We start from the raw sequence: 11,206 nt of genomic DNA on the forward strand, positions 1-11,206 counted from the left end.
CGTCTACTAGATACAAACTCTATCGGGGAGATCGGGGTGATTTGGTGAACTGCGTCTCTTGTCGCTTCGTAATGGGTCACTAATGTATCAGGTGCTTTCCGTGATGTCTTCGTGGGCTTCTTGGATGAATTTTTTAACTGCCAATAGCTGTTTTGATATTCTTCCTCCAGGTCTGCCCGTGTGTCCTGAATGAATCTCGAAAGCCGATCTAATTTCATTTGCTGCTTACGCAATTGCGGGTTCGTGTGATCCTCGCTGGATAGGTGAGGTATTTCTTGACAACCTCCATGTGATGTAACCGTTGCTATGACGATATGTTTGTGATTGGGCTTGCGAATGTCTCCTTGGATTTTAAGTCGATTACCCCTGGGCTCGCCTCCTTGTGGGATGTTTGGACTCACCGAAGCTGCCCTTGACAGGGTGTTGACGTATTCCGTGTAGGCTATGACCAATTCACGGGTTTGTTTCTAGAAGTTGGTGATGTAATTATGGTCTGACAGTTGCTGCAGGGCCATGATTTGTGAGTGGCGTTGTTTGAATGTAGTCCATTGCTCTTCTAACTCACTTTTTTTGTGGATAATTTCGTCTCTGGCTTCCGGAGATACTCGTCGGACCCTCCCAGATTCTTTCTACAGGTTGGAATAGGCCCTCTCCACGGCTTTTGTAAGTTCAAACTGCTCCGTGGTCAGCTTCTCCATCGCCATATCTGTTGCTTTTTCGAACACTTGAATTCACTGCACTGGGACCGGAACCCCAACCGGTATTTTTAGTAACCCGGAACGTAATTACGACCACTTGAAATCTCTAAAGAGAATGTAGGCTGTGTACAATTACGTAGTAGCTTCGATTTTACTACGTAGTAACGAACCAAATGGAGAACAGTATCGTGGTAGCCACTATGTTTTGTCTACGTGGAGGGAATAATGACCGCGACGGTTCCATAACCTCGCGGTTACGACCCAACGATGTTGCCACCACGTGGAAGCCTCTGTGTTAGGTAGAGCATTTACCCATTCTTTTTTCGGTCCTTTTTTCCCAGCTGCAAATCATATTCATTGCATTTACTAACAAATGGTCACCGTGAAAGAACTAACACTACGATTATTTCTTTCAAAATATTACATTTAATATACCACTTTACCGTTTTCAGTTAACCAAAAAATAAAATTTTTCTGTTGAAAAGGCATCATTCTACTTCCAAATAACTGAAGCCCGTTCATAATTTTAATTTTTTACAAAATTTTATATTAAAAAAAGGATTTGCCTTTAACATACGCGAAGGGAATCAATTGTAGTATTAGCAATAAACCTCTCATTGTTTATTATAATTCTGTTATTATACATCATCTATACATTAATGGCCGTCACAATATCTTCAGTTAAATACCTACGGGTGGTTTCGTAACAACCACTTATAAGTGTTAGGGACGTACGCCGACGACCTGAGCGTGGTGGTGACAGACCACAAGATCGAGCGAGCGGCAGAAAAGGCGCAAAGCTCTATAAATAAGGTGCAAGTGTGGATGGAGCAGAGAGGGCTCAGACTGGTGGGCAGTAAAACTCAAGCGGCCCTGATAGCCGGACGGAGAAGGCTCCCGGAGGTGACAATGACGGTAGAGCGAACAAGGATAGTGGTGGGGAAAGAAATAGGCATATTGGGATGGGACTAAAGATAGATAAGAGCCTGGGCTACATGCAACACATCCAAAAAGTCACGGAAAAAGCAAGAAGTATGGCCGATTAGCCGATTGATGGCGAATACGGGGGGACCGAATGAGTGGAAGAGAAGGGTGCTAGCCTCGGCGGTCGATACCGTGATACTATATGGATGCGAGGTGTGGGGAAGAGTAATGAAAACAAAAAAGGCCAAGGACGTGGTTGATAAAGTCCAGAGGAAAATGTCCTTAAGTATAGCTTCGGCGTATAGGACAGTATCCAATAAGGATCTATTTGTAGTGGCCCGCGCACCTCTGCTGAGGCTAAGGGTCTGGGCGAGGCATGAAAGGAAGAATAATAAAGACGTACTAAATGCATGGGAAGAAGAGTGGGAGGAACGAGAGTCGTGGACGAAGGGACTGATAGACAATCTAAAAAGCTAGGTAGGAAGAAAGCATGGGGAAGTTAACTATTTCCTCACACAGTTTCTGACCAGGCATGGGGAGAATGGGGTTTACCTGAAACGGATAAGAAAAAGAGAGATGGATACCTGCGTAGATTGTGGTAAGCTGGACGATGCAGGACACGGAGTATTAAAATGCCCTAGGTGGGAACGTGAAAGATACCGGGTCGCTATCAGGGTAGGGGAAATGATAGAGAAGGAAAGCATAGTGAAGATAATGTTGGAAAGCGAAGAGAAATGGAAAATAATTGCCCACCTGATTGAAAAGATAATAGGCACGCGAGAAAACAGGCGAGGTAATAAAAGGGATTAGGGAAAACCCCTCTGGAAGAATGCCCTAGCGATACTCAGAGGTGGAGTTTTCCAAATTGTAAGGGAGAGGGGGTGTAGTGTAGTTTTCGAACGTAAAATTAACTTAGAGGTAACTTTTAACGCTAGCCAGTAAGTCAACAATACTGTATAGTTGTTTCCATGAGTAAATGCTACCATACGATTACTTGTTCTAAGTTCCGTAATTTTAATCTTTTAAGTAAGGTTCTACCGACCTCATTGGAACTAGAGCCGCGACATTTCAGTAAACGTTACTTTCAAGTAGATATTTGATGATTTACAGGAGTAACAGTGACTTCTCTGTATCACTGTTAAGTTTTAATGACTTGTAAGTAACGTTAATAGTAGTTCCTAAATTATTTCAATGTTACTAGAGAGTTGGACTACTTTAACGCAAATTCATGCAGTAGAGTTTCCGCTACTTAAAAATATATAAATTAAAATACAGTATGCAATAAAGTCGTTAATTTGGTCGGTTCTACGTTAAAAACACTTAGTAGAAGTAACCACGATTTTTGGTACTATCAATACTGCTTGCGACCCTTGCGATAGCGCCGCAGCAATTCGTTCGTAGGCTCGAAGGGCCAAATGTAGGACTGAGGGTCCTAAAACCATAGTTCTCCCAGGCGAAGATAAAATTTCGGTCGGGGATTATCTTGTATCTCAGAAACACACGAGTTGCACATTTTGACACTGATAATATTTATTGTAAGAACTACATGCTATTTATATCACAGAATTGCTTCCTTAATAACCCAGTTTACTATATGGTGAGTTAGGAACTGCTGACGCCTCGTCCTTGTCAATTTTGTCTTTCTGTTGTTTTGAATCGTTTGCGTTTTGTTTCCTAGTGTAGTAACGGTTCCGTGTTTGGCTGCAATCCTTATTTTTACTTCTAAATAATTTATTTCTTGGTTATTTTTACGTTTATGGTTCCTAAATTTTGGCGGACGTGCGACTCAAATGAACATTACATGTAAATTTGACCAGACTTTACTAAATGTCTACACGTAAACTTTGTCTAGATACATAAAAATACAAGATAAACATCTAAAGGTCTAGCCACACATAAACGAGACGTGTACGATACGAGCGCGAGACGAGTGCCGGCACGAGCTCCGTCCCTTGACGTCCCAGTCACACTGTAACGTAGACCCGTTGCGAGCGATAGTATACCTAACCTAGTTTGAGGGTTCAGTGATGTTTTCAAATTTTACTAGTACTGAATTGGCTATAATAGCCTTGGCACTAGATGAAGAGGATAATTATAAAACTCAATCAAAGAAGAAAGTATGGGTCCATAATGCCTGGAAAAGTAGGGATACAGAAGGGGAATTTATAACACTGTATCCACATTTACTAGACGATGAAACAAAGTTCTACGAATATTTTAGGATTTAGGATGACACAGGAAAAGTAGAAAATCAGTTAAAAAAACAAGATACATTTTGGAGATCTGCAATTGAACCTAAACAGCGGTTAGCAGTTTGCTTGAGGTGAGTATTTTGTTTGTATATTTTTTGCATGAAGTAGGTCTAAATATATCCACTCTGATTACAAGTAATATATGGCCGCTCTATTAACGTTTATTTGAAAAAAAAACCTTGTCATACATATTACATTTATGATTTAATACCATGGTGGCTGGTGGTGTTGGTCGCTCTGCTGCATTTCTGATTGAGTAGCGTTATTATATTCTGGAGAAGGCAGTGGTAGATTGTATTGAGGGGAAGGAAGTGGGGTGGAAGCATAAGAAGAACTAGGTGAAGAGTAAGTACTTAGTGGTGACGCTTGAGGTACGTGAACAACTCGAACTTGGGAAGGTAGCACAACCTTTGACTGATTATCCAGGAGTTGCTTTCTTTCCAGCTCTTGAACGATGCCAAAAATCTTTGTCTTCCCTTCATTTAAGAGTATTGGATTCAGGGCTTTCAATGTGTGTGATACGCCGTTTAAAAATGCATCAACTGGATGAAGCTGCTCAGAAGATGGTGGAGGTTGCTTCTGCCTTTCATTTCTCTTTTCTTCCAAAATATATCAGCTGAGATGAAGCACTTTGATCTTGACGTTTATCGATTGTGTTAGCAGAAATCTTTTTCTTTTTGTGTATGGGCTTCGGGAATGAATCATTGCTTGCGTTTCTTTCAGCATTTTCTATTGTCTTCTCCAACTCGTCATTTTCTGCAAGGAGTGTATCACTCTCTTGGGTCTCTTCTATATCATCTTCATCACCTTCCGCATCTTCATCTTGTGACTGGGATACATTTGATAAAGTTTCTCTTTCAGACATTTGGGGCAATATGAATTGTAAAATATCTTCATATTTGTATTTTCTTACGGGGCCAGCAGCCATACCTGTTGTAGTTTTCCTTTATTTTAAAATTCTGCGAAACTGATCACGTATATGGATCCATTTTGTTTTGCATGTTATTGGCCCCCCTGCAATGAATAAACAACCATATACATTTTCTCTGTTATTTTATGATGAGTTACATAACAATCACCGGTGAATATAATAATATAATTTACTATTTTTTTGTTCCAGATTCCTAGCAACCGGGGATTCTTTCAAAACAATATCTTTCAGCTTTAGATTGGGTCGATCAACTGTGCAATCCATCATTCATCATACATGCCGAATAATTGTTGACATTCTTTTAGAGGAGGTTATGCCGGTGCCTAATGAAGATACATGGAATACAATTGCAGATTACTTTTGGAAAATGTGGCAATTTCCTAACTGCATCGGAGCTTTGGATGGCAAGCATTGTGTAATACAAGCTCCTAAAAATAGCGGCAGTCTTTATTGGAATTACAAAAAGACGTTTTCTTTGGTTCTTTTAGCTCTAGTAGATGCACAGTATAATTTTATTGCAGTAGATGTCGGGGCTTATGGCAAAAATTCTGATGCAGGCATACTTTCCAACTCAAACCTTGGGACGTCTTTAGAAAATGGATCAATAAATATACCAAGAGGCAAGAAGCTTCCAGGTTCTGATGTTGACCTACCCATGATAATTGTTGGTGATGAAGGCTTTCCTTTGAAAACCTATTTAATGCGACCTTATCCAGGAGCAAACTTGGATAATGAAAAAAAATCTTCAATTATCGCCTTTCTCGTGCAAGGAGAGTTTCAGAAAATGCTTTTGGAATTCTTCAACAAAAGTTTCGTATATATACAAGAAGATTACAGGGCACACCTGAAAACCTTTCAGTTATTATATTAGCTACCTGTGTCTTGCACAATTTTATAAGACAACGTGAGGGATACGCCCATATTGCACGAGTATCAGATTCAGGTGATAGTACGTTAGAAACGTCCGAAAATTTACAAAGCTTACGTCCGACTAGAGGAAGAGCAACAAATGCAGCATTTCAAGTTAGAGATCTCCTTAGAACCTACTTTGTATCTCCAGCAGGTCAGGTAGAATGGCAACACAAAGCAACAGACCTATAGGGCACAATCTATAGACTAAAATATTATATCTACAGCTTTATAAGAATAAAATTGAATAAAATAGTAAATCAAAAGGTTCACTTACCTTCTACCTGTAGATCTTCTGCAATTTTTTTCCAAACCCTTTCTCTATACTCATTATTTTTGTATTTGTTATTACTGAGATCATAGAGTACGGGATAACGTCGCACTTCTTCAATAAGTTTCTCAACATCCATTTTAGGAAAGGTAAATATTCAAATGACGCTGAAATTATGTACTACCTAATTGCACTAAAAACACATACTGGACCTATACGCGCAGCGGCACCGGCACGAGAAAAATTAAACAAAACTCGTCGGCTCGTTGTCGTTAACCGAATCTCGTAGTCGTCTCGTGTTCGTTACGTTCATGTGAGGCTGAATGTATTTAAACCTGTGCTATTAATTAAAAACGAGCGTCGCACGACACTCGTCTCGTGCACGTATCGTGCACGTCTCGTTTATGTGTGGCTAGACCTTAAAACGTGCTTACGAGTTGCACGTTCAGATATTAAAATTCGTCGAAACCGAAATTTTTGCGCCCACTCCAGATGTGCCTCATATTGGAGTAGGAATTTCTCTATTTGTTTTACAAAGAAAGCCTACACCTACTCTGACATCTAAATGAGGCATATCGTTCGGACCAGAGTTGGACTAGGTCACTGGGTCAACTGGGTCACTGAGTTAAACTGGATCCCTAGGTCACGTCATACTCTCTTCAGTTAGACCCAGTGACCCAATTTCACCTGGGGACCCAATTTGACCCAGTTTAACCCAGTAACCTAGTTTTGATCCAATAACGCAGTTTAAGTCAGTGACTTCTGTTCAAGTGTACATTATAGTAATCTTATTTCTAAACAGTGCCCTCCTTCATTTCTTTGCTTAAGGGCTACCAGTTGCTTATAGGTGTTTATTCACATTTCATTTTCTTTTACTATATAGTTAGCTTAATCCAAATAAATCTATTCTCTAAATACTTTCATTAACTCTTTACTACAAACTACAAACAAATGCACTTGATTTTTTAGGTATTAGTTCTCTTGATTAAAATTGGGCTACGTGCTTGTTGGCTGAATGTTATTGAGGAAGTTGTTTTTTTTAATTCAAGATCCTTGAAATTTGTTTTGGATAACAAAATTTATATACCAATACAAACCTAATGCGATAAATTTGAATAAAAATTAACCGGATACCTAGCGATAATTTAATTACTGGGTCACCGGATTAAACTGGGTCCCCGGGTCAGGATGGGTCACCGGGTAAAGATAGGTCAAACTGGGTCACCGGGTCAAACTGGGTCTCTGGGTCAAACCGGGTCACTGCGTCACGCTATGCTTGACCCAGTCCAACTCTGGTTCGGACGTGTTAGCCTTGTTGACCAAAAATTATAGGAGAAACGCAGAATTTAGAACTTTTGAGAGTGTAACTCCCGGATGAAGTATTTTGACCACATGGTTTATTAGGAAAAAACCTCCCCGCTCCATTTTTACTTTACACATGCCATAGGCGTCGCTCTAGATGCGCTGAGTATTAATTTTTCATAAATCCTAATAGATGAGGTGGAATACCGGATCTAATTTGATTACAAGTGTAAACAACTTTTTAAGTTCTCCCCGAGTATTAATAATATATGAATTTGTACCTTTTCCAAATTTATCCTTTTTTGCAAGGTGTGCACTTTGTACTGTAACTTATGAAAAATAAAGTGTAGGAATTATTGTGACAGGTCCACGGTTTTGTAAAAAGCAGAATAAACTTGGGCACATCTACACTTGTGTGTAGAGTTTAGTAGCTTTAAGGAATTGTGCTGGGAACTTTTACGTATTGAGTGGATTTTAGGTTATATTGAAAAATAAATTTGAGATGTATCAAGTAAACATTGATTCGATAAAGTTAAAGCACCGGAGAATTGAATTTCATTGCGAAAAAAATCATTAATCCTTATCTTTTTAAGACAAAGGCGATGTATCTAGAACACGTAAACGCACAGATGTATCATTTAGCATATAAATGCATGTAAATACAAAACATCGGTGTTTAAATTTGCTATTCATACAGGGAGGTACAGATTCTCTAAAAGGTGATACGATTTAGGAGTTGGGACATGAAAGAGCAATGCAGAATCGAGCGAAAATTGGATTTTACGAAATGATGAATAATCAAATCGAAATTATGCAACGGAAGTTTACTGTTGCAATTTTTCGTGTAGTACCTAAACTCGACGAGATATCTTATTTTCACCCCGCAGAACAGTGAGAAGGGCTATATTAATCTTATTTATCGCATTTCAGAAAGTAATAAAATTCGCGTTAAATTCCGAACCAAAATTGAATTAATACGAAAATTTCTCAATTTAATTTACTGAAACCGCGCGATGATCTCAAATGCCACATTTTATAAAAAGATTTATTAGTCTGATAACTGAAGAGTCGAGCTATCGATACCATCTCCTTGTGGAAAGTTCGATTGTTATTCCGAAAAAGAGAGATTAGTTGCGAACTGTCGCAAATTTGCTCGATCGTCCTCCAAAGGGCTAAAAATGTAAATTACGGCTATTACGTCTAACGTAAACATAAAAGGCCGAGAATAAATAATACAAGTAGACCTGAATAGTAAAAAGTAGGGAATGCAAAGCGTGGCATGAACCCTTGGAATCACCTGCCATCTATAAAATCTGTAATTATTTTTGGCTTTGTGATTTATTCAAGTTTCTCGAAATTGCAAGCCTCACCGTTGTTACTTATTAAAATCAGGAATGGCAATTTAATTGCCACAGGCACAAAACACATTTTTTACGAGTGCACCTTTACACTTTTTGGCGTAAAATATCGATTTAAAAACTTCCCAACGTGCGCCGTCAAATAAATTCCGCAGATATAAAAAAAACTTAATTGAACACGTTCCATTCTGCTTAAGAAGATGATAATAGGGAAGATAAATCAATTTTTAATGTAGGGCATGCACCCAAATATATTTATTGAGTAAGAACCGATATGCGAGGGTTGATGACATACCGATATGCACCCTATAATAGCAATACTCTGCAACAGTATTTACCCCTCTCGCGTAAGTTGGTGGGGGTGTATGATATGATTATGATCCCGGGTTGCCTAGCAACCCTGAATTTCCATCCCCACCAGTAGTATAAAAGCATAGGGTGGTTTGTTGCACCACATTTCGCCGATGTTCTGTTCTGTGTGTGATAACTCGTTCTACTTTGTTCTATCTGGTGATGCTGGAGAAAAGGGTGAAATTTCAGTTTTAAGCTAAATTTTCAAACGGATCTTTGACGCGTTTTCATTTTATTTTTCGTTCACTAAATGAACTGTTTGCAAGAACAGAAATTAGAGGACTCAGTGATCGTTAATTTCATCTCCTGATGATCTACTTGCGGTAAGTTTGTACTCTTTATCGCCGTTACGTTTCCGCAAAGTTAATTAAAGTGGAAACAAAATTCTAATGCTCCCACTTTATTTGAAGACAAAAGGGAATTATGTACATATTTACATAAACGAGCGTCAAACCCTAATTTTTTATTCAGTTTTGTTGTTCGTATGTAAAACGTGTGAATACATGTCGGTCCTTTTTCATAATAATTAATTATTCAATGTTAAACGTATGAATATTAATTTTTCTACTAAAATTGCTTTTTGTTTATAATCAACAGAGTTGAATTTTTTATTGACGAATGTTTTTGTTGTTTAATTTGAAATCGGAAAGCTTTTGAGTTTTGGTAGTAACATTCATGCATAAACTTTAATAATTAAAGTCTGTAGATAATTAGAAGCTTTTACAAAGTTTTCATCTCTAAAGTAAAATTAACGGAGTAATTCTGGTATTTTAGAGAACTCAAGATCGATCGTAAATTTTACCATTTCTCACTAATTGATTACGCACACAATATTTGAGGAAGAAGCGAGTGAAAACATGTTTTCCGAAAATCAAGCTGAAAACGTTTCAACAGTAGGGCCTTTCTTTCGTATGGAAATTAAGCAGACACCTATAAATATAACACAACTGCTTCTAAAGGTAAAGAACAATCAAACTTTCGCCCTACTTTTCCTGTAAGGTATTTGCCACGTTTATTTCGACAACTAGTTGTGTAATTCTAGTGCCCTTAATAGTACTTTACGAGTATACCCGTGTCCAAGCGATATAAAAAAAGTTAGAAATTGAAGGTGAAATAGGAACGTTCATTCTGTATCGTTATTTTCCCCAACTTTCCCGTTGCATTGATCTTTACTAAATAGAAGGTGATTAGGGAATGATCCTCAAACAGACTTGATTATTTCGCAACATAATTTGTTATTAAAACAACAATACGTGAATGAGAATAGATACTTGTATCAACAACAGTTAAGGCCGCAGGTGGATTGTGGGTGTTAAAACTCCACCAGAAACTTACAAAAATAGTTGAAAATATTTGTCAGTCTCGAAAATAATATTCAGGATAAGGCATTGATGACTGGTATTAATTTATTTACTTTTTTTAACTGTTCAATTACCAACAACTTTAACATAAATGTTATTATCCAATTTCTTTTACCTGCCATATAGACACACATCTACAGAATGAAGTTGTGTTCCAATGCTTGTAGTGTGCCCTTTTTTATTTTTACCAGATTAGTAACCATACCTTTAGAGATGTATTTCTCCCCTGGCCTCAGAGCAATGCGATCTCCAATAGCACTAAACTACTTCTTAGTTGATTATTTATTTGAATGATGTTTAAAACCATAGAATTACCGTGATTATAATTCTATGTTTAAAACGCATTCGTTGAAATGCATAGTCATCAATGATTATAACACTAGGTAATCTGTGGTATAGTGTACAATAGCACTCGTACGACTTCATCACTAAATCTCGATAATTGAGGTTTCGAGCCAAACTAACAATACAATTTTGTCGTAGTATCTACGAACATTTGAAAAAAAAATACGGTAATTGCTCAAACAGAAAATTTTAAATAGTTCTAATATAGAAAACGAAAACGACTAAGGTTTACTGTAGATGAGATGACTTTAATACGTGATTGTAAATAATGCACATGAAAGTGTTTGCATGTTTCTGAGGTGAATTTTGACCAGAAACCCAATCCTTTGAGCAAAAACCAAACCAACGTGTATAATCTTTCAACGTAAAAGTTTTTAAATTGTTAGGATCTTTTCAAAACGATATATAGTGATATTTACTAAGTAGACATAGGGATTTCCGTGTATTATTTTTCCCGATGTCTACTTTTAAATGACAGCATCTCTTCTGAAGGGCCCTTAGTTT

The 11,206-nt window shown here is 37.9% G+C and overlaps 1 protein-coding gene across 1 annotated transcript; it reads left to right on the top strand.

Annotated features, from left to right (window-relative positions):
- Positions 1–1,751: 1,751 nt before the first annotated feature.
- Positions 1,752–2,099, top strand: LOC116159635. The gene has a single exon (XM_031472663.1). The coding sequence runs from the start codon at positions 1,752–1,754 to the stop codon at positions 2,097–2,099; it is 348 nt and encodes a 115-aa protein (XP_031328523.1).
- Positions 2,100–11,206: the final 9,107 nt, after the last annotated feature.

The sequence above is a fragment of the Photinus pyralis genome, unplaced genomic scaffold (assembly GCF_008802855.1).
Source record: "Photinus pyralis isolate 1611_PpyrPB1 unplaced genomic scaffold, Ppyr1.3 Ppyr1.4_LG1, whole genome shotgun sequence".
NCBI lineage: Eukaryota > Metazoa > Arthropoda > Insecta > Coleoptera > Lampyridae > Photinus > Photinus pyralis.